The sequence below is a fragment of the Orcinus orca genome, chromosome 9 (assembly GCF_937001465.1).
Source record: "Orcinus orca chromosome 9, mOrcOrc1.1, whole genome shotgun sequence".
Taxonomy (NCBI): domain Eukaryota; kingdom Metazoa; phylum Chordata; class Mammalia; order Artiodactyla; family Delphinidae; genus Orcinus; species Orcinus orca.
In genome coordinates this window covers 75,978,209-76,002,713 of record NC_064567.1, presented here as the reverse complement: position 1 = coordinate 76,002,713, position 24,505 = coordinate 75,978,209, and the positions used below count along the sequence as shown (strand labels likewise).

The 24,505-nt window shown below is 39.5% G+C and overlaps 1 protein-coding gene across 11 annotated transcripts in view; it reads left to right on the top strand.

The window, feature by feature from the left end:
• The first annotated feature begins 2,731 nt into the window (after nt 1-2,731).
• CROT (carnitine O-octanoyltransferase) overlaps nt 2,732-24,505 on the top strand; it is a 94,817-nt gene continuing 73,043 nt past the window's right edge. For 9 of the 11 annotated variants that reach the window (XR_004486825.2, XR_007479270.1, XR_004486826.2 and 6 more), the window contains exons 1-7: nt 2,732-3,170; nt 3,422-3,518; nt 6,062-6,197; nt 7,661-7,785; nt 9,230-9,411; nt 9,583-9,707; nt 17,275-17,383. Coding sequence is in view for 8 of the 11 variants with exons in the window: in XM_033440222.2 (XP_033296113.1) it covers nt 6,083-6,197; nt 7,661-7,785; nt 9,230-9,411; nt 9,583-9,707; nt 17,275-17,383 (656 nt within the window). In the remaining 3 variants the exon portion in view is untranslated. The remainder of the gene's footprint in view (nt 3,171-3,421; nt 3,519-6,061; nt 6,198-7,660; nt 7,786-9,229; nt 9,412-9,582; nt 9,708-17,274; nt 17,384-24,505) is intronic. The other 2 variants (XM_033440214.2, XM_004263425.4) reach the window with 2 other exon arrangements.

Here is a 24,505-nt window from a genome sequence, read left to right as displayed (position 1 = left end):
CTTTATGGTATGTAAATTATATCTTGACAAAGCTGTTAATTCATGTTCTGTTTAGTAATACAGATTTTTTCTGAGATATAAAGACATAATAGTTATCTTAACTCTTCCCTAGGATTTCGGTGGTAAATTTTTATATACAGTAAATATCACTAAAGGCAAGTCCAAACCACTGACTAGTACTAAGAAGAGGCCCTTTGTATGCTCATCTGCTGTTGGTGGTGGAGTTCTCGGCATCCAGTATATTTTAATTTGCTGTTAGCTGCTTTGTGAAGTGACTACCTGTCTACTGCCCCCATCCCCTCATTAAAAATAAGAAAATATCACAGAATTATTTCTTCAATATGTTCATTTTATACATTGGGATGAAAGTAGATTAAAGATCTGTCTCATAGATTAGAGCTATTTATACTACAACTCATTACTTCTTAGAGCCACAAGTCTTAGCAGTAAACTAGCTATGCAGATCAAAATGTAAATTCCTGGTTTTTTTATACTTTTTATGGTGGAACTTATCCAAACTTGTCTATAAGATTTTGTCTAGGGCTTCCCTGGTGGCGCAGTGGTTGAGAGTCCCCCTGCCGATGCAGGGGACACGGGTTCGTGCCCTGGTCCGGGAAGATCCCACATGCAGCGGAGCAACTGGGCCCGTGAGCCATGGCTGCTGAGCCTGCGTGTCCGGAGCCTGTGCTCCGCAACGGGAGAGGCCACAGCAGTGAGAGGCCCGTGTACTGCAAAAAAAAAAAAAAAAAGATTTTGTCTATAGACTTGTCTACAAAGAGCTTTTTCTATTTGTGGTATACTGAGAAAGAGCTACATAGGATTAAAAATGAAAGATCTCATGGGAGTAAAAATGAAAGATCTTTGATGTCAACTTAAAAACCTTATTATCACCGCTTGTAATACTTACAAGTTTTTCTCTAGAAAAATATTTTGACTCAACAATCAATTTTTAATCTTGGGACAACTTCTTGTTATCAATATATGTGATGTGCCTCACTAGTCACTATCACCCACTCCACTCTAAGAGCTGAAAACTAGTTCAAATTTAACCTGAACAGAACATAATTTGGAATCTTCCAATAAAACACATATTATGTATTTTGAAAAAAAACAAATCATTTTAAAATATATGCTTTGGGGGATTATTAGTACATCTGCTTATCAGTTTATTTTTATTTTTTTTATTTTTTACTTTTTAATAAACATTAAGACTAGGAGAGAGGCAGTGAAGTTAAGTGACCCTAAAGCACCCACAGTCATTAAACATGCATAAACTTTAAGCGGTGCCAAAATTCACTAGGAAGGAAAAAAAAATACAGTGAAGGTTTTTTGACTATTTTTAAAATTCTGTTTAAGAATAATATCTTGTAAGCCAATTTGAACATTATCCAGAACACAGAACTTAAATACTATGAGAGAAAAGTTCTTTACCACACCTTCAGAAATTACTACTACAACTTTACAATCCCTTATGTGAAAAGTTTTTTGGCCTGATATGTTTCAGAATTCAGAACTTTTATCAGAGAAGTGTGTCTGCCACATATTAAGTAACATCTCCATCAAGTGCGGAAGTTGCACTGTAACCAAACTCATTAATATTTCTGTAGAGAACTTATGAATATTCACACCAAATGAATATTCAGTTATACATAGCCTCAGTTCCCTTCTGGTCAGATTTTACTATTAAGGGACTTAGGAAAGACAGATAAAGGATCTATAATGGCACGTTAATTTGGAATCCAATTATTTATATTTGATATCCAGTTCAGAGCCACTGTAAACTATTTGTCTTTTCTTCCACAGAAATGAAAGTGTATTTAAAATGAAAAATGAAACAGTATATTTCAGGAGGTAAATGTAAAAATGATTTGCCTGTGAAAGTAAGTTAACTATATTATGATCTTCCTCTAGAACTTGCCTAGTTCCCTCTGGTTAAAAACTTCATGTCTTGGTGCGATAGTAAAAGACATCAGGTCAACCTCAAGCTTGCAGTGTGAGTCCTGGGGGCTTGGAGGACCTTGGGCAGCATGAAGACCTGTGGAAAGGTAGGGAAGCCCCGAAGGAGCAGAGTGCTGCAGTCTCTCTAAGCTGGGCAAATTTCACCCTCAGTGGATGAAGGAAAAGAGAGGTCAAGTAGGGATTTATGTGGTTACTGTTCTCTTCCTAGGACACGGAGTGAAAAATAGGATTCCTTTTTAAGGTACTGGTATAAATTCTTACTTGGGGGTTACAAAAAGCGTCACACGGGGAACGGGGTAAGAGCGGCTGGTAAGCCATAGGTGGGGCTAGAAGAAGAACAGGTGAAAATGGGCCATCTGTTCCTACATCAGCTCCAGACGGTTAGGTAACTGCGTGAGCGGAGCACGGCCCTTAGAGCCCTCCGTGTCCCTGGCAATGCGCTGAGCTCCACCGGCAGCAAGTAGTTGACTGCTCCCGGGCTGTATTTGGACTGTTTCTCTTGTCCGCCCAGCCGAGCCTTGCCAGCGCCCGCAGCCTAGAACCCTGCCCGCAACAGACGGCTGGAGGCGGAGCTAGGTCGCACCAGAGCGCAGGCCCGGCCCGCCCCCCCTCGCCTTCAAGTACGCGGGGGCTGGGGGGCGGAACCGTCGCGGCTTCCCAGCCAATCCCCGTTACCCGGTGCCCGTGGGCGGGACCCTCGCGGCTCTCCGTCCAATTGCCGCTCCGGGGCGGCCTCAGGGAAGCGGGCCTGCGCAGCTGTGCGTTGCGGCGGAGTTTTTCAGCCGCTGGGGGTTGGGACTAGTCAGCCGGCCGAGTAGCGCTCCGTCCCTCCCTCTCTTTTTCCTACCTCCCTCCCTTCTTCCTCCCTCCTTCCCCCGCTAACCCTTCGCGGGTGGGGAAAAGTTAAGGCGTTAGAACAGCGTTAAATTGTGGAGAGCGTGAGTTGCCAGGACTGGCGGGGGTGGCATAAGGCATCTCGCTTGCCGGGGTCTGCGAGGTATCCTTGAGGCTGGGCCGCTAGGCTGGTCCGTCGTGGTGCTTGGTTGAATTTCTCTCACCTGCTGGCTTCTGAAGTATGCGGAGCTGCGTTTGCGTTGGTGGGAGGAGTCTCCGACCTCTCGTCGCCCTCTACTCCTCTCGTCTCTAGAACCAAGCTTTGAACTTGCAGTCCTGCGACAAAGCGCCGGCACCAGATACCCGGGCACCGGGAGGTACATCGTTTCTGGGGACTGTCTCATGGAAGGGAGTGTAGTTGTCCTAGTAGTTAACCTAGTTAGTAGTGTAGTAATTTTTATCCAGCTTTCTGGCAGCTGGACTGTTTGCGTGTGTTTGCTGTGATTGCCAAAAGTTTGAGGCTTGGGGCCTCCAACCCCTAAGTTGTCCGTCTTCCACCTTCTTTTACTAGTTTCTGTTAATTTTGTACCCCTGCAATTGTTAAACTTGTTTTTCTTCCTGCCCACAGTCACCAGCCCAGTTCAAATCTCTGTGATTCCAAAACAGATTTGTTGCAACGCGCTCTTGGCAGTCCTAAACAATTGATCTTGGTGTACCGGTATGTGGTAAGCTATTTATTTTACTTGTTTCTGTTTCTTGTTTACGTGATTCTGTTTTCTACTTTGAGTTTACATCTTATTGCTCCCAGGAGGCCCACTGTAATTAAATCCAGCGTCATCATTTTCTTAATGCACTTGTAGGTTATTTTAGAATTGTATTATTTAATCCTTGTGATTGAGAGTTCAAAACAATCCTCCATGAAAGAATCTGATAATTCCTATTTTTACTGTGTACCTTTTGGTGAGTTAAGACTGTTGTGAGTATGGTACTGGTAGTCGTGGTCTCAGATTCCTAAAGTCTAGTGAGTGGTAGGGATGTATACAGAGAATAGCTTATTTTTTCTGTATCTGTGTGTTAGTTTCCTATTGCTACCATAACAATTTATCACAAACCTAACAGTTAAAAAAACATAAACTTATTAACTAGCAGCTCTGTAGATGGGAGGTCTCTGTAGTTTAGCTGGATATGCTGCTTAGGATCTCACAAAGCTGAAATAAAAGTTTGTTGGTCTGGGCTTTCTGAGGGAGAATCCATCTCCAGGCTCATTGAAGTTGTTGGCAGAATTAATTTCCATGCAGTTTTAGGACCGAGGTTCCAGTTTCCTTAATGGCTGTCAGCTGGGGCCTCTCTCAGTTCCACGAGACCACCTGCATTTTCAAAGCCAGATAGCACCTCCAGTCCTTTTCATGTTTTTAATCTCCCTGACTAGTCTTCTGCCACCTCCTGGGGAAAGCTTTCTGGTCCGGAGGGCTCAAGTGATTAGATTAGGCCCACCTGGATAACTTCCCTACTTCAAATAAGGTCAATTGTGCAATAACACCATTACAATCAAGGAAGTGATAATCTCATATTCACAGGTTCTGCGTATTAGAGGGGGCAGAATCATGGGGGCCGCTCATAGACATTCTACCTAGCCTGATATGGTTGTCTCAAAACTAGATTATTTTTACAGTGCAGTTTTGCAGGTATTAAAAAAAAAAAAAGAAAACCCTAACAACAACTCTGATTATTTGAGTATCCTCTCTACAGATGAAGAAATTCAGGTAAAGTTATTTGTGCAGGGGCATATGGCTAGAAAATGGCGAGTTGGTATTTGGACCCAGATCTACATTTCTATTAGAACTAAAGGCATGTTTGCGGATGGTCAAAGTGAAGTGCTTCTTCCTATTTAGATAAGAAGAAGCAGAGGAATTGAGATCTTTGTTGTACCTCATTTTGGAGTTATATTAGTGGTGTAGGCTAAGCTCTTCTCCCCTAACAAAGAAAGCCAAACTACAATGGCATAAATAAAAGATCTTTTTTTTTTTTTGATACATCTAGAAGAAGGAGTCCAGGACTAGTAGGAAGATTCTGACAGCCTCAATACCTGGCTCCCATAAATGGGTACAAAGTGCTGTTCCAGTTGGGACTTTCCTGATAGGCAGGGAGGAGGAGAGAAAGCACAGGAGAACACCTGTAGTTCCTTACAGGGGAATGATCTGGAGGCAACATATACATCGCAAAGCCATACTGAGCTCCAAGGGAGAGTAGGAAAGATACAGCTATATGGCTGTCTACCCAGCTGAAACTCAGGATTCTGTTAAGAAAGAAGGGGGGAAGTTATATTGGCTGAAAACAGTCTCTGCCACACCATTGTTTTTTATAATGTTTTATTCTATAACTTTCTGAGTGGAATATTTTATTTGGCTTTGCAATTAGTTTTAACAGGTAGTATTTGAAAGGACAGGAAATTCTTATTCAATATTAATGTTTCTTCATTTCTCAACTGCTATTTTAATATATAATTTATAAAGGCTTCTTTGAGGAACCTCTTTTCACATTTTGTATTACTTTGATTTTTCTGAAAATTAATACATCTGTGGAAAAGGTACAAGATTGCTTTGGGATACATGAGATCATTCTGTTTAGGCCTCACACCACTGCAGGATTAGGTTACAGCAGCCTGTCATATGATTTATGTACTCTGTAACATTTTGTAACTCTGTATAGTTGGATGACTTCCACAACTTTTCATGTTTTCCTCTTCAAAGTTCTTTCTCTCAGCCCATTATCCTTTTCTACACATCTGAATTCTACCTACCCATTTAGACCTCACCCACTATCATGTAGCCTTTGTATGGGAGGAAGATTGTGGTTATACAGGTCTGGATTTGAGTTGTTGCTTTGACCTTAGGCAGTTTACTAAATCTCTCTTGAGTTTGGACTTCTTATGTAAAATGGCAGTGAACGACACCTTTCAGAGATAGTATGAATATGAGAGAGAGAACACATTTTCTATAACACTTATTGCAGTACTTGGCAAATAGTAGGTGCTCAATAAATGATAATTATACTGGTCTTACTGATCACTCCTTGACCTCTAGCACTTTTGAGTCTACACTTTTTTTTTTTAATTGGTTTTCTCTCTCTGACAAGTTCATGAATTCCTAAGGACTAGGACCAGGTCCTAGATATACTGTGGTCACTAAAAAGTGATGTAGTGAGTTGGGACTAGCATCTAAAAGAATATTTATGAAATTGAATTGTGAGGGCTTTTTTTTTTCTTTAGTGTTCCTGTTGTGATTGCATCATGGAAAATCAGTTGGCTAAATCAAGTGAGGAAAGAACATTTCAGTACCAGGATTCTCTTCCATCACTGCCTGTTCCTTCACTTGAAGAATCATTAAAGAAATACCTTGAATCAGGTATGTTTGTAGTCTTTTAGCATATATTAATATTGCTAGCAACTTAGAAAACTGCGAAATTGTTAGAAGTTGATGAGGGTCTAATTGCTTTTTCCTCTAGGCTTATGATAATTAAAATTATCCTTAAAATGTCCAAAACATTTCTGTCTTTCTCTCTCATGTTAATTTTTCCATAGTTTAAAAAGCCAGGTAGTACTTTTAGGCTTACAATAAGAAGTAGTAGTCCTCTGCCTCATTTCCCCCACTGCCAATCCCATGCCTTTAGGCAAGCATTTTGAAATATTTTATCTGCTTCTTGTGTTTACCTCCAGATTTAAGCTAACATTCTTTTTTTATTTTTAATAATTATTTATTTTTCACTGTGTTGGGTCTTCGTTTCTGTGCATGGGCTTTCTCTAGTTGTGGTAAGCGGGGGCAACTCTTCATCGTGGTGCACGGGCCCCTCACTATCGCGGCCTCTGTTGTTGCGGAGCACAGGCTCCAGACGCGCAGGCTCAGTAATTGTGGCTCATGGGCCCAGTTGCTCCGCGGCATGTGGGATCTTCCCAGACCAGGGTTTGAACCCGTGTCCCCTGCATTGGCAGGCAGATTCTCAACCACTACGCCACCAGGGAAGCCCCGAATTTATGCCTTTTTAATTACTCTCATTTTAGTGAGTTTCTAGAAGTGACGATAAATTTATGACCTTAGTTCCCTTTGTTTAATTGGAAGCCCTCTGATTTTTTTTTTAGTTCTTTTTTCGCATCTACTTTCATCTTGGAATTCTAGTTTCTTTTTTAAAAAATTCACTGATTATTCACTTGTGCTCTCTGAATGCAGCTATTTAAATTAACTTTAAGAGAAGACTTTGAAGTGACAAAAATAAAACAAAAGGAAGATATTAATGCCCCTTGATTTTTAATTTACTTTCATCTATAGCTTAATTTTCAGAACACTTGGTTTTCATGGACTAGGACCCCTGTATTCTTTGTGTGTGTGTGTGTGTGTGTGAAATCGCTATTGGCCAGAAGGGACCCTACAGTGCTCTGGGAAGGCTTTACATTTAAATTTACATACATATTGCACTTATGTTCATAATGTTTAAGGCTCTACTTCGACATTAGTGGAAAGAAGCTTTAATTTCTCTCAGTCATGGCTAAACAGGATTTACTTTCTTATTGGACTAGTAGCTAGATGATAGTCCTGTATGTCATTTTAACTATCATCGTCTAGAATGATTTTTAAATAATTTTGGGGGAAGTAGTTATCGACTACGTAGTATCCACCGTTTTATTTTTTCCAGTATTTTGCATTATTGCTTTTCAGCCATTTTCATGTTGTAAACTCTATTATAATTTAGTGGACTGCTCTAATACATAAGTGTTTTATATAACTGAGTCAAGATTTGTGTAAGTAATAATAATTGAGGTGAGTTTGTGGTACTTGATATCTAAGTACTTTAATGCATATTTTTTTCTTTATAGTAAAGCCATTTGCAAATGAAGAAGAATATAAGAAAACTGAAGCAATTGTTCAAAAATTTCAAAATGGTATTGGAGAAAAATTGCAGCAGAAATTACTTGAAAGGGCAAAAGAAAAAAGAAATTGGGTATTTATGTTATTGTACTTAGAATATTGATACTTAATGAAAAATAAAAGTGTATGTGGCTTTCATTTTTAAATTATTACTGTACTGTAAAATCCTTGTAGTTATTGTTGTCTTTATCATCATCCAAAAGAATGAGTGAATTGTTTAACTCTGGGAAGTTTTAAGTAAGTGTTGTGTGTGGGCTCTTCTCCTTTTGGGGAACCTGTTAAAATGCAGAGTTCCTGGGACCAGTGATTCTGATTCAGTATCTCTGGAATTGGGGCCCAGAAATCCTGATTTTCACAACTACTCCATGTGGTTCTGATGCAGGTCATCTGTAGACCATGCTTGAGAAAAACATTTTGCCCAGATAATCAAAGTCCCACAACACTAAAATAAACATCACATTGGTGGCATACAAATATTTAAACAGTACGTAGGAGAAAAGGGCCATTACAAAACTGGAGTGGAGAATGGTTATGAGTATTCTATGTTTTAGTTAGATAGATTGAGGAGACAGTCGTTTCATAATTACTGAGGATTTCGGTAATTTGCCACAAGGAACCTTCTTTGACTTTTTCGTCTTAACTACTCTGCTTCTGTAGTACAAACCAGAGGATGAGCTTCCGTAATTTAAGATATTGCCTTGATCTAGAAATAATGATTGTAACTCTCATTTAGTTTTAGAAATAAAAAGCAAGCTGATCTTCTCATTCTCCTTTGATATCTATGATGGAATAATAAAATTTTATACCTCAAGATGCCTTTTTTCTCAATCTTGAGCCTTGAGTGACTTTAATTAAATTAGGGTAAAGGTAAAGAAGTTGTTGTTCTGCCTGTATCTTTTTCACTTATATCTTTTTCCAAATGACCGATTATAGTTTATAACATCAAATTCTTCAAAAAGAGCTCCAGGTAATTTGGTGACATCCACTTACTTATACATGAAATTCAATTGCACGTCATGAAAGAGGGACGCATAGAAAGTGGTGTCACTGAAAAGTCCAAATTAGTTTTAAGCCTACTGAAAAGTTTTCATATTTCTATGAAAAAGGAAATAGGAAAATTATAATGCCTTAATAATTGTTATAATTGAGGATTTGTTGAATATCTATTGTACCCCAGGTACTCTAAGGAAACACACCTAGAGTACTTTGTTGGGTACTCCTGGTACTCTGAGTACTTGGTGATTTCAGCATGATCAGTCTGAAGGTGTTTGTTTCAGTGCTTTCTTGTTTCATGTTTTTGATAATGTAGTTGAACTTAATTCAGATCCCATAATTCTGAAAGAAAGAAATGATCACAGTACCGTTTTTTAATATCTGTGATGATTTAAAACGAAACATGTTTTTAAGTGTTGAAGACTAATTAAAGAAAAAAGGACAAATAGAGCTTTTTTCCCCCCAGCAGTTACACACTGAAGTATTATCAGTAGCATTAGGCTGATGTTCTCAATTTCTTTTAGCTGGAAGACTGGTGGCTGAATGTTGCCTACCTGGATGTTCGTATACCATCACAACTGCATGTCAACTTTGGGGGTGCTGCAAGCCATATTGAACACTATTGGCCTCCAAAGGAAGGCACGCAATTGGAAAGAGGAAGTATAAGTCTTTGGCATATCTTGAACTACTGGCAGCTGTTAAGAAAGTAAGGATAGTTATGTCAATTTGGTTACCTATTTACCCAAGGTCTCAGGTCGCACAATGTTGAGAAGCTTAATGTACTCATTTGGGGATAAATACTATAGGTGTGACTGTTTGGTTTATAAATTTTATAATGATTTCTTGGTCAATATACTTTTTTGGTTTGTTTTGATAGAGAAAAATTGCCTGTTCATAAAGTTGGAAATACTCCTCTAGATATGAATCAATTCCGAATGCTGTTCTCCACCTGCAAGGTTCCAGGAATTACTAGAGATTCAGTTATTAATTATTTTAGGACTGGTAAGTAGAAAACAAACACATGTACTTCTTCTGGTAAAAGCATTGGGATTTGGGTAGTTTTGCTGCAGTTTCTTCTGTGATGCTGTGGAACGTACTTTTTTTTTTTTTGGCTGCTCTGTGTGCCTTGCGAGATATTAGTTCCCTGATCAGGGATAGAACCTGGGCCCACAGCAGTGAAAGTGCCGAGTCCTAAGCACTGGACCACCAGGGAATTCCCATGGCACTGTGGAACATACTTTTTTTTTTTAATTTGGAACATACTGTTTTGAAAAATATTTCTCACTGGATTTTGACTAATCAGAAGCTTTCTATGAACCTTTTCTTTCAGTCATAGTGATTAGCTGGAAGTAATTTGTGGGAATGGATTTTTTGCAGCTGTCTTACATGGTTCTGTACAAACCTGTTGCTTACGTTGCATCATTTGAGAGTTTAAATTTTAGTTAAAGAGTAGAATTATGAATCAGTTTTAGGAGATCTGGAGCATACAATCTGGATCCTTCTCTTTCTACCCTCCTTTCTTATCTGAATTCTCTTTTTGAGTGTTTGTATGTGCTCATCATGTCCCATGTGTCTTTGTGAGTATGCTTTCCTCCCCTCAGCCCACCCCTCTTCGTATGAGGTAAGAGCCTGATACCCATCTTCTTGAAGGCACATGAGTTCAGATTGACGCATCAAAGTTCTTGTTTTTACAGTTAGTTTCATGGCACTTTCTGCTTGGTGTCCTAGCATATCTCCAAAGGGAAAATTCTGTAGTAGTTACTGCTGGTTTCCAGTTACTTCAGGAATTTTTCTTATAAATTTAATAACGTAGTTTATATTACTGCAGAATGTCATTATGAATGGGTATTTTTCTTCTATAAAATTTTATTTAAAAGTAAAATTTCATTACCCAATTTTGCTTATAGTGTGAGAAGTATAAGTTTACTTTCATGTAGAACTCAACTTTTTGTAAAACTCTGTAGGAGCTTGAGATACTTAATGTCCTTAAGACCAGACACATTTACCTTGATGTTGCAAGAGAAAGAATTAGGAACTTGGCTATTTATGGCATGAAGTTGAATGTCCAAATGTGAATTGAAAAGATGAACAGGAGAAAATTGATAGGAGAATAGCAGTAGCAAATAGAAATAATATGCATATTAGTTAAGAACTATTATCAATAGACCTGGTTTTGAATTCAATCTTTTATCGCTTAGTAGGTATGTCTGTAGATAAGGTAAGTTCTTTAAGTAACAGTGCATAAGGTGGGGATTCATTAATTTAATAATGTACTTCTTGATACAGTGGTTTAAGCTGTCATGGTTAGTATGTTCTTGAAGTTACAGTTAGGTGAATAAGTGCAAATAGGGATAAAGCTGAGGGAATCAGTAAACATGGAAAAATATCATAGAGTTTGTGACAAATGCTATATAGAGAATTCAAATCACATGAGTAACTGGGGGGCTGTTTTAGATTAGGTAGTCAGGGAAGACCTCACTGAGGATCTGAATAATAAGATGATCTGGCACAGTTTTTTTGCTTTTCATTTTTGTTTTTGTTTAGTTCAGTGTGTTGGTAGTGGTGGAGGCAGAGGTGGTGGTGGGGTGTGTGTGTGTGTGTGTGTGTGTGTGTGTGTGTGTGTGTGTGTGTGTGTTGAGGGGGAATCTTCTGGGCATGAATAAACTTGGCATGTTCGAAGGGCAATGTGGATGGAGCAGAGTAGGCAAGAAGGAGGGGGCGGATTGTAAAGATGTAAAAGCGTCTGGGTCATATAGGACTTTGTAAGCCAACTAAGGTTTTTTGGCTTTTATTTAAAATGTGATTAGATACTATTAGTGGGTTTTGACCAAGAGAGTGATGTGAACAGTTTATGTTTTAAAAAAGATCATTCTGCCTGCTGTTTGCAGAATAAATTTTTAGGAGAGAGCTATGTAGCAGCAGGGAGATGAATTAGAAGCTTGTTTTAGTAGTCCCAGTGAGCCATAATAATGACTTGTCCTAGGGTGGTAGCATGGAGGTGGTGAATAGTTACTAGATTCTGGAGAGATTTTGGATATGGAGTAAGTAGAATTATTCATAGATTGGTTGTGAGATGTGAGAGAAAAAGAGGAATCAGAGATGCCCTCAAGTTACTGGGCTTGAGAAGCTAACGGGGTAGATAGGTGTGTTGGTTCATGAGGTGGGGAAAACTGGGAGGAAATATATAGGGAAGAAAATAGTTTCCTAGACTGCACTGAATTTAAGATGCCTTTTAGACATCTAAGTGGAAATGTAAATAGGCAGTTGGGTACAGAGTTTGGGGTACTGGGGAGAATTCAGGACTGCAGATAAAGATTTAGGAGTCATCATTAGCAGGCATAGAAATCATTTCTACCCCTGTAAGAATAGGATTACTTTTGGAATACATGTAGCTGAAGATGATCAGGGGAACCAGTATTGATCCTGATCACAGTCAAATACAGTATTTGGTGGTCAGAGAAGGAGGAACCAGCAAAAGAGACCAAAGCAGGAAAAAAACAAGAACTGTGGTCTCCCAGGAGCCACGAGAAAGAACTGTTCTACCTAATGCTCCCATGAGGTCAAATGAGGTGGAAATTGGAAGTGACCATTGGATTTGTCAGACTGATGTGGACAGAGGCTGCCCCTGACAAGAGCAGTGTTAGTGGAAGTTGGGGAACGGAGCTCAGCTGGAGGAGATGAAAGCAAACTGAAGAAGTGGTGGCAGCATTTGGAAATAATTCTTGCAGAAAAGGTTTGGATGTGCAGTGGAAGATTTTGTGTGTGTGTGTGTGTGTGTGTGTGTTATTTATTTTAAAAAAGATGGGTGATACATCATAGGAATGACGTAGGAGAGAAGGAAAAATTATCTTGCAGGGGAAAGGATAAAGAACCAAAGACATTGAGAATATAAGAGCAGAAATAGTGGAAGAACTGGTCTTTGGCAGGAGCAAGGATGAGAGGCAGTGCAGAAAGTGTGCGTCTAGATGCACACAGATGGGCTGATCTTGCTGTAGGAAGAGGAGGCTGTTCCATGTGCTGCTTGTGTTTTCCTTGGTGAAATAAGAACTGAGGTGGCGGTGGAATATTTGAGAAAAAAAGGAGATGGTTTGAAATGGTCATTTTGGAAAGTGGGAAAAGCAAACATTCTGTGGAAACATAGGGTAGCTAAACAGTGTTGAGATGTGTTTTTATGAATTTAAAGTTAGACTATATGGTGTGTTGTGTTTTTTCCTTCAGCAACAGGGGCAGGTGCAGGGGAAGAGGGAATGAGGATTTTTGCAAGGGAGAAATTGTAATGTTGGCTATAGAATCTATCCTGGATAAGGAGAAAATTGAAGAAATTATGTGTGCTGAGGGGGACGGCAGCATGCAGGCTGCTGCAGATAAGAGGCTAGTCTCAATAACGAGGCAAGTTAGACCTAGTTTTGTTTTTTGTTTTTTTGTTTTTTTTTTTTTTACCTTACGAGACCATTAAGACTAATTCAGTTTTGCTTTTCATCCTGTGCACCTCGTTTTACCCAAGAAGTTCAGACTTCGAATGTCATCTCTTGTCATCTAGATTCATGGATTTGTGCATAGCCTAATTTGACTCAAGTTCCCCACTGCTGGGACCCACCCTCCACTCTTTCCCAAACCCTTCTGCTGTACTTGATGGAGCTCATGGTCAGCAGAATCCATTATATTCTCCACCTTTTCTCAGAAAGTTCCCCTTTCCTCCTGAAAGGTGCTGTTCATGAAACTTGGTTATTTTTTACACTGCTTTTCCTGTAACCATCTCAAATGGGGATTTTGTTTTTCTCTTACACTTTGGTACTGGAGGGCAAGTAGGAGATGTTGGTGTCTTCTTTATTTCCTGCTGCCCTTTTCGTGTTTTCTTTTCCCTTGCAATTTGAGCTCTTGAAAAAAAATGCTATCAGGTTATGTCACCCCTGCTTGTCATTGTCATAGTGACTTCCCTTTTGGTCACTTTCCTTCATTCATTGATTGCTTTAGCACCAGTCTCACTGTCTGTCTCTCCGTTACTACCTCAGTCACATTCTTGCTGGCCTCAGCCTCCATTTGTGGATGACCTGTGGCTTCTCCTTCCTTCCTCTCCTTCTCAAGCAGCCACCCACTCCCATGGCCCAGCCATAGACCTTGTTGTAATCGAAAACCCTCTCACCTCCAGCAGTGTGGTTGTAGGCATCTCACTCTGACCTCCACCTTCTTTTCACAACTCACTTCCTTTCGGTCCACCTCAGCCATTTCTTTGACCACATCTTGACTTAAAATTCAGTTACTCTGCAGTTCTTCGCTGTTTCATTTCTCCCTCCCCGTGGCCACATCTTCACATCTCTCTGTGGTTCTTTCCTGTCACCACTCCTTACGTATACATTCAAACCTTTGCTCACCTGCTCCCTCCCTCCCCACTCCACCCCCGCCTCAGCACTTTAAATTTCAGTCTTCTGTCTTTCCTCCACATATTCAAGACACCTACCCTAGCAATTCACTTGGCCAAAGGAAACCACAAAACATCACTTAACTTTTCTCAGTCAAACCTCAAGTGGACGGAAAGCACTGCCTTGCTGTATTCTTTTGTCAAGCTCTTCTCTCACTTCCAGAGAAGACTGTTTCATGCCTTTCTCCTTCTTTATTCCCAGCCAATGAACTCTTTTATTTCTCAACAAATGTAAAGCAATGTTTCTATCACCAAAGTTGCCAGCCTATCTGATAGGCAGAATAATGACCCCCAAATATGTCCACTTCCTAATCCTTGGAACCGACTGAATGTTACCTTAAATGGTAAAGGAGAATTGGGTTGCAGATGAAATTGAGTTTGCTAATCAATTGACCTTGAGATAGGGAGATTATCCTGGATTATTCAGGTGCGCCCAGAGTAATCATAAGAATTCTTACAAGTGAAGAAAGAGGCAGAGGAGAGAACCAAAGGGATGCAAGCATGAGAAAGTCATGATCCTCTCTTGATAGCTCTGAAGATGAAGGAATGGAGGGAATTCCCTGGCGGTCCAGTGGTTAGGACTCAGCACTTTCACTGCCAGGGTCCAGGTTCGATCACTGATCGGGGAACTAAAACCCTGCAAGCCGTGTGGGGCAGCCAAAAAAAAAGAAAATGGAGGAATGGGGCCCTGAGCCAAGGAATGTGAGCAGCCTCTAGAGGCTGAAAAAGCAAAGGAAGCAGATTCTCCCCTAGAGCCTCCAGAAGGAACACAGACTTGGTGACACCCTCATTTTAGCCCAGTGAGACACATTTCAGACTTCGGTCCCCAGACCTGTAAGACAATAAATTTGTGTTGCTAGTGGTGATTTACCACTAAGTTAGTGGTAATTTATTACAGCAGTCATAGAAACATTCATTCAAATATTGCCCATTCTGTAACCTCCTTGCAGTACACTACTGCATATTCATATACTTTGTCTTCTCTTTTTAAGAGTGTGGAACTGTTCTGACTCCTAAGGATAACCCTTCTGTAAGGTGCCCTGGGCTCCACCACCTCTTGTTTAATCAAGGACCTTGCTTCTGCATTATCCTTTCTCTCTGTGCTGCATTAACAGTTTTCCCTCTTTAGCGGGTTGTACCAATTTGTAATATCTCCCTTCTTAAAAAGAAAAAATTGACCTCTTGCTTCCTTCAAGTGTCACACCCCAGTCAAAGCCACCATCAGCTCTCACTTAGGTGGTTCTCACCTGGACCACTTCAGTTACCTCCTAACTGATCTTGCTGTATATTTTCTTCCCTCTTAAAATCTGTTCTCCATATGGCAGCTAGAGTGCCCTTTGTAAAGTATTAATTAGGTGACATTATTACTATCCTGCTTAAAACCTTCCATTGGCTTCTTTTCCATCATACTTCAAATTGCAAACCCTTTCTAAGGCCAATATGGTCTAGCCCCAATTTTTTCTACCATTCTACCCATTTCTCTCTGCTGTAGCTGCACTGACCTTGTTTCCCTTTAAGCAGACCAGCTCATTTTTGTCCTAATGCCCTTGTACTTGCTGTTTCCTCTACCTGGAACTCTCTTCCTGCAGGTATTACTGTATTCGCACCTTTGCTTCATTTCTCTGCTCAGATATCCCCTCTTATGCTCATCCTGTGGCAGCACCCTTCTGTCATCCTCTTCCCAAATATTTATTGATTAACTTGGCATCAGGTTTATTTTATTTTTTCTTTTGCAGCCTGAAATTTTAGGTAATAGAGGACAGCAATAAAAGGTAGTGGTGGTAAATGTGAAAGGGTATGGAGGTTTTTGAAGGGGAAGAAAGAAGAAATGGTTTGGAAATAGCCATGAGGGACAAAGGAAATACATACCTCACCTACAAGGACTTGAGGAAATAGGATATAAGAGAAAAAATAATAGTGCTATCAGGAAATGGCTCTTCCTCTTAGCTGATGAATAGATTTCATTAGATAATCTGTGTAAAACATTTAGCACAGTTCCTTGTACGTAATGTCAACCAATAAATTTACTTCCAGTGGCAGTATATGTCTTTCCTAACTTTCTTCCTCCTCTTTCTTTTTTGAGAGGGAAGGAGCAGAGATCTTATAGGAAGACCCTTCTCAAAGGGACTAGTACTTGAAAAATGGGACTAAATCAGGATAGTCTCAAAAAAAATCTCAAAAATAAATAGTTCTTGGGGAATTAAGATGTGCCAAATGAGTCATAGAATCAATTATCAGTGGCTTACCAGGTGTCATCAGAGCCTTAAGTAATGCTACAGATTGGGCAAAATGCTTTGTCCTTGCCACCCAGGCATACAGTGTCCTTATTCTGCTGAAAACTATTTTATTGAGAAATCACAGCTAGATACTATTGCAGTTAAATTATGTGATGATCAATAAACATTAAAATAATCCCCAAGCAGGACAGGAATAAAGACGCAGACGTAGAGAATGGACTTGAGGACACAGGGAGGGGCAAGGGTAAGCTGGGACGAAGTGAGAGAATGGCATGGACTTAACACATACTACCAAATGTAAAATAGATAGCTAGTGGGAAGCAGCCGCATAGCACAGGGAGATCAGCTCAGTGCTTTGTGACCATCTAGAGGGGTGGGATAGGGAGGGAGGATGGGAGGGAGACGCAAGAGGGAGGAGATATGGGGATATATGTATATGTATAGCTGATTCACTTTGTTATAAAGCAGAAACTAGCACACCATTTTAAAGCAGATATACTCCAATAAAGATGTTAAAAAAAGAAAAAGAAAAACCCCAAAAGAAACTTAACTCAAATAGCTCTCCTCCAGGATTTCTCTGCGACCCTTTTCTCTTCCCATCCTATGCATAAATAAAACTAGAAAGTCCTGCAACAATACGGAATTTATATGATTCTTAAGGTATACAAATATTTGAAACTTTCGTGGATTTCTAGATGTTTTACATGGACGGGTTTCAGGAACATGTATTTATGACATAATAACTGAAATTTTATCACCTTATTAAAGTATTTTTATTCATGTGACATATTTGATGAATATATGATAGATAAAATATTGGAGGAATTTTTTTTCTGTTGGATATAAATATGCAGCTTTACTCTTGCTTAACTTTGAGAAATTTGAGTCTTCTATTTTCTTTTTCCTTTTCCAGAGAGTGAAGGGCATTGCCCAAGTCACATTGCAGTGATGTGTCGAGGCCGAGTTTTTGTGTTCGATGTAATGCATGAAGGATGTTTGATGACCCCACCAGAGATTCTCAGGTTTTCACACTTTCTTTTTTTTTAAATCTCTGTATATTTTAAATTTATTTTATTTATTTATTTTTGGCTGCTTCGGGTCTTAGTTGCGGCAGACGGGATCTTCATTGCAGCATGCAGGATCTTTTGTTGTGGCGTGCGGGCTTCTCTCTAGTTGTGGCACATGGGCTCCAGAGTACGTGGGCTCAGTAGCTGCGGTGCGCAGGCTTAGTTGCCCCGTGGCATGTGGGATCTTAGTTCTTGGACCAGGGATCGAATCCGCATCCTCTGCGTTGGAAGGAGGATTCTCAACCACTGGACCACCAGGGCAGTCCCTCATCCCTCAGACTACATTCTTTTTAAATTTTATTTATTTATTTATTTTTAATTTTTGGCTGTGTCTGGTCTTAGTTGCGGCACGTGGGATCTTCGTTGCGGTGCATGAGCTTCTCTCTAGTTGTGGCATAGGGGCTTCTCTCTAGTTGTGGTGCCTGGGCTTCTCTCTAGTTGTGGTGTGTGGGTTTTCTCTCTCTAGTTGTGGCGCCTGGGCTCCAGAGCATGTGGGCTCTGTAGTTTGTGGCATGCGGGCTCCCTAGTTGCAGCGTGCGGGCTCAGTAGTTGCCCCGCGGCATGGGGGATCTTAGTTCCGCCCAGGCATCGAATCTGTCTCCCCTGCATTGGAAGGCGGATTCTTTACCACTGGACCACCAGGGAAGTCCCTCAAGCTACTTTCTTGAGTCTCATTAGGTCTTAAGATTTTGCTTAGGTTAAAAAATAGATGTTCAAAATTACCTTTTTAAAAGGTGACGGTAAGGTGAGAAATAAGAATTGTATATATGCTGATTTTAAAAAATCTATTTTTATTTTATTTTTAATTTAAATTAACTTTAAATTTTACTGGATGTATATAAATATATTCTCCTTGGAGAAAAGATAAACATTACAAATATTACGCATCCCATTCCCTGTCCCCAAATTAATCACTGTTGCTAGCTTGGTATATTCTACCCTTCCAGATCTGTTGCAGTGAATTTGTATGCACATACAGATTTTAAAAAAAGAACATACATGTATATTTTATATGTAGTATATATTACATATGTACAAGTAGTATGTACATATAATAGTGTATACAGAGAGTATTATTTTGTATGTTTTTTGTTTTTTCTTTAATAAATTTATTTTTGTCTGCATTGGGTCTTCATTGCTGCGAGTGGGCTTTTCTCTAGTTGTGGCGAGCGGGGGCTACTCTTGTTGTGGTGTGCGGGCTTTTCATTGCGGTGGCTTCTCTTGTTGCGGAGCACAGTCTCGAGGCGTGTGGGCTTCAGTAGTTGTGGCGTGTGGGCTTGGTAGTTGTGGCTCCCGGGCTCTAGAGCACAGGCTCAGTAGTTGTGGCGCACGGGCTTAGTTGCTCCATGGCATGTGGGATCTTTCCGGACCAGGGCTCGAACCCGTGTCCGCTGCATTGGCAGGCAGATTCTTAACCACTGCACCACCAGGGAAGTCCTGGGTATAGTTGTTTTACAATGTTGTGTTAGTTTCTACTGTACGGCGAAGTGAAGTTCCCTGTGCTATACAGCAGGTTCTCATTAGTTACCTATTTTATACATATTAGTGTATGTATGTATATATGTCAATTCCAGCCTCCCAATTCATCCCATCCGCCCCTTCTCCCCTTGGTGTCTATACATTTGTTGTCTACATCTGTGTCTCTATTTCTGCCCTGCAAACCGGTTCATCTGTACCATTTTTCTAGATTCCACATATATGCGTTAATATACAATATTTGTTTTTCTCTTTCTGACTTACTTCACTCTTTATGACACTTTGTAGGTCCACCCACATCTCTACAAATGACCCATTTTTGTTCCTTTTTATGGCTGAGTAATAGTCCATTGTATATTTGTACCACATCTTCTTTATCCATTCATCTGCTGATGGACATTTAGGTTGCTTCCATGACCTGGCTATTGTAAATAGTGCTGCATATGTTTATATTTTTAAAGTTAGTATTATGGAAAATTTCCAGAGGTAGCAGGAATTATATAATGAAGCTCCTCCATGTACTCACACCCAGCTTCAACTGTTATTAACTCCTAACTTCAACAATTATAAATTCATAGCCTCATTTCAACTATACCTGCTGTGCCCCTTCCGTCACTCCCCCATGGATTATGTTAAAGAAAATCTCAGACATAATATCCTTTCACTATAAATAGTATGACTCTCTAAGATATAAGAAGTCTTAAAAACATGAATATGCATTACCATTATCACACTTAATGACTTGCTTATTCTAAAAAGTTGATCAAGGATTCATTAGCATGTTAATATATCAGTACAATCAGTTGTTCAAATTTTCTAGATTGTCTTCTAAATTTTGAATTATATGAAGGTATATATATGTTAAATTATTTTTATTGAGTATTACAGACATATACACAAGCACATACAGAAGTACGTAGCTAATTACTCATGCAGCCACCACGCAGGTCAAGATGCAGAACGTTTCCATTACTCCAGAAATCCCCCTTATACCACTTCCCAGTTACTGGGCTTTTGTTCCTTCTCAAGGATAATCACTTAGCTTGCTTGCAGTTTTTATTAGTACAAAAAATGCTGCTGTGAAAATTCCCGTACAAGTCTTTGATGTATACATGCATGCACTTCTGTCTGATTACACTCAGGAGAGGACTTGGGGAGTCATAGTGTATGTGTATGTTCAGCCTCAGTGGTTGTGCCAGCTTTCCAAAGTAGTTGTGCTAATAAGCGCTTGAACTAGTGTGTTCAACACTAGGCGTGTTGTAGGAGTTCCTTATACATTCTGGATATGAGCTTTTCATGGGTTTCAAAGTATCTTTTTGATCAGCAGAAGCTCTGCATTTGAATGTAGTCTAATTTATCAATCTTTTACCATACGGATTGTACTTTTTGTGTACTGTTTAAAATTAATTAATTAATTAATTTTTGGCTGCATTGGGTCTTCGTTGCTGCATGCGGGCTTTCTCTAGTTGCAGCGAGCGGGGGCTACTCTTCATTGTGGTGCATGGGCTTCTCATTGTGGTAGCTTCTCTTATTGCAGAGCATAGGCTCTAGGCGTCCAGGCTTCAATAGTTGTGGTGTGTGGTCTCAGTAGTTGTGGCATGTGGGCTCAGTCGTTGTGGCTCGCAAGCTCAGTAGTTGTGGCGCATGGGCTTATTTGCTCCATGGCATGTGGGATCTTCCTGGACCAGGGATTGAATCTGTGTCTCCTGCATTGGCAGGTAGATTCTTAGCCAGTGTGCCACCAGGGAAGTCCCTTGCCTATTTTTCTTTTTTTTTTTTAAAGATAGAAAAAAAGAACACTTTATTTCCAGATAATTAAAGAATCTAAAATGATCTATAGAATTAGAATTAATAAGTGACTTTAGCAAGCTGGGTATGACGTCTTCATATAAAAATTAATATTTCTATATACTAGCAGTTAGTAAAAGAAAATTTAAGAGAGAATTTACGAAACCTCAATTTTTCACGCACACACACACACACACACTGTATTTTATTTTTACAAGAGATAAATAAACTGACACCAAGCATTGTAAATGGATGACCACAACAAAAGCAACAATGATTGCAATTACCAAACACGAAACACACTCATACTATGTCATAATATTGACATTCAGTCCAGTAATCCTCCACTGTAACAGCTCCTTTACTTTGCAGTGAAAATTGATTTGTATATTTTTTGCCTCTGAGTCCTTGTGGGATTTTTTTTTTAATTCAAACAAAGTCACAAAAATTATAATCATCGTCATCAGTTCACTTAGTCCCATGTAATTATTTTTTTTGTCTTGATCTTTTGTTAGCACTTTTATAATTCATCAGTTTTCCATTAGAGTTCTGAAAATGCCTATTGATTCAGTTCAGCAGTGTAGTCAGTAACCAGAAACCTGTACTTGTCAGAGTCTTTTCCATGAATTCCTTGAAGATGAAACCCTTTTATAGGAACATTTTTGCAAAAGCATCAGAGTACACCCAGAACTGTCTGTAAATGACAAAAGACTTAAAAATGACCACAGTTAAAGATTTGATGAAAGTTCATAATAATGCAGTTGACAAGGAAATTTAGTTATTTCTGAGATATACATTTTCAAGTAATAACTAGAATTATGACTTATACCATTATACCAGAACATATAAGATTTTTAGAAATTTCATGTAATGTCTGAAACATTTATATTAACATATTTCCATACAAATAACCCAAAGAAAGTTTAGCATTAGTTCTTTTGTTTGTTTGTTTGTCTGTTTATACTGCAGGTTCTTATTAGCCATCAGTTTTATACACATCAGTGTATACTAATGTCAATCCCAATTGCCCAATTCATCACACCACCACCACCATCCCCACCCCACCGCGGTTTTCCCCCCTTGGTGTCCATACGTTTGTTCTCTACATCTGTGTCTCAACTTCTGCCCTGCAAACTGGTTCATCTGTACCATTTTCCTAGGTTCCACATACATGTGTTAATATACAATATTTGTTTTTCCCTGATTTACTTCACTCTCTATGACAGTCTCTAGATCCATCCACATCTCAACAAATGACTCAATTTTGTTCCTTTTTATGGCTGAGTAATATCCCATTGTATAGATGTACCACAACTTCTTTTTCCATTCATCTGTAGATGGGCATTTAGGTTGCTTCCATGACCTGGCTATTGTAAATAGTGCTGCATTGGGGTGCATGTGTCTTTTTGAATTATGGTTTTCTCTGGGTATATGCCCAGTAGTGGGATTGCTGGATCATATGGTAATTCTATTTTTAGCTTTTTAAGGAACCTCCATACTGTTCTCCGTAGTGGCTATATCAATTTACATTCCCACCAACAGTGCAAGAGGGTTCCCTTTGGTCCACACCCTCTCCAGCATTTGTTGTTTGTAGATTTTCTGATGGTGCCCATTCTAACTGGTGTGAGGTGATACCTCATTGTAGTTTGATTTGCATTTCTCTAATAATTAGTGATGTTGAGCAGCTTTTCATGTGCTTCTTGGCCATCTGTATATCTTCTTTGGAGAAATGTCTATTTAGGTCTTCTGCCCATTTTTGGATTGGGTTGTTTGTTTCTTTAATATTGAGCTGCATGAGCTGTTTATATATTTTGGAGATTAATCCTTTGTGGATTCGTTTGCAAATATTTTCTCCCATTCTGAGGGTTGTCTTTTTGTCTTTTTTATGGTTTCCTTTGCTGTGCAAAAGCTTTGAAGTTTCATTAGATCCCATTTGTTTATTTTTGTTTTTATTTCCATGACTCCAGGAGGTGGATCAGAAAAGATCTTGCTGTGATTTATATCAAAGCGTGTTCTTCCTATGTTTTCATCTAAGAGTTTTATAGTGTCCGGTCTTACATTTAGGTCTCGAATCCATTTTGAGTTTATTTTTGTGTATGGTGTTAGGGAGTGTTCTAATTTCATTCTTTTACATGTAGCTGTACAGTTTTCCCAGCACCACTTATTGAAGAGACTGTCTTTTCTCCACTGTATATCCTAGCCTCCTTTGTCATAGATTAGTTGACCATAGGTGCGTGGGTTTATCTCTGGGCTTTCTATCTTGTTCCATTGATCTATGTTTCTGTTTTTGTGCCAGTACCATATTGTCTTGATTACTGTAGCTGTGTCGTATAGTCTGAAGTCAGAGAGTCTGATTCCTCCAGCTTCTTTCTTCCCCTCAAGACCGCTTTGGCTATTCGGGGTTTTTCGTGTCTCCATACAAATTTTAAGATTTTTTGTTCTAGTTCCGTAAAATATGCCATTGGTTATTTGATAGGGATTGCATTGAATCTGTAGATTGCTTTCGGTAGTATAGTCATTTTCACAATATTGATTCTTCCAATCCAAGAACGTGGTATATCTCTCCAGCTCTTGGTATCATCTTTAATTTCTTTCATCAGTGTCTTATAGTTTTCTGCATACAGGTCTTTTGTCTCCCTAGGTAGGTTTATTCCTAGGTATTTTATTCAGTTTGTTGCAATGGTAAATGGGAGTTTTTCCATAATTACTCTTTCAGATTTTTCATCATTAGTGTATAGGAATGCAAGAGATTTCTGTGCATTAATTTTGTATCCTGCAATGTTACCAAATTCATTGATTAGCTCTAGTAGTTTTCTGGTGGCAGTTTTAGGATTCTCTATGTATAGTATCATATCTGCAAACAGTGACACTTTTACTTCTTCTTTTCCAATTTGTATTCCTTTTCTTCTCTGATTGCCGTGGCTAGGACTTCCAAAACTATGTTGAATAATAGTGGTGAGAGTGGACATCCTTGTCTCGTTCCTGATCTTAGAGGAAATGCTTTCAGTTTTTCACCATTGAGAATGATGTTTGCTGTGGCTTTGTCGTATATGGCCTTTATTATGTTGAGGTAGGTTCCCTCTGTGCCCACTTTCTGGAGAGTTTTGATCATAAATGGGTGTTGAATTTTGTCAGAAGCTTTTTCTGCATCTATTGAGATGATCATATGGTTTTTATTGTTCAGTTTGCTAATATGGTGTATTACATTGATTGATTTGCGTATATTGAATAATCCTTGCATCCCTGGGATAAATCTCACTTGATCATGGTGTATGATCCTTTTAATGTGTAGTTGGATTCTGTTTGCTAGTATTTTGTTGAGGATTTTGGCATCTATATTCATCAGTGATATTGGTCTGTAATTTTCTTTTTTTTGTAGTATCTTTGTCTGGTTTTGGTATCAGGGTGATGGTGGCCTCATAGAATGAGTTTGGGAGTGTTCCTTCCTCTGCAATTTTTTGGAAGAGTTTGAGAAGGATGGGTTTTAGCTCTTCTCTAAATGTTTGATAGAATTCACTTGTGAAGTCATCTGGTCCTAGAGTTTTGTTTGTTGGAAGTTTTTTTTTTCGGTACGCGGGCCTCGCACTGTTGTGGCCTCTCCCGTTGCGGAGCATAGGCTCCGGATGCGCAGGCTCAGTGGCCATGGCTCACGGGCCCAGCCGCTCCGCGGCATGTGGGATCTTCCCGGACCGGGGCATGAACCCGTGTCCCCTGCATCGGCAGGCGGACTCTCAACCACTGCGCCACCAGGGAAGCCCTGTTGGAAGATTTCATTTTCATTACTTGTGATAGGTCTGTTCATATTTTCTGTTT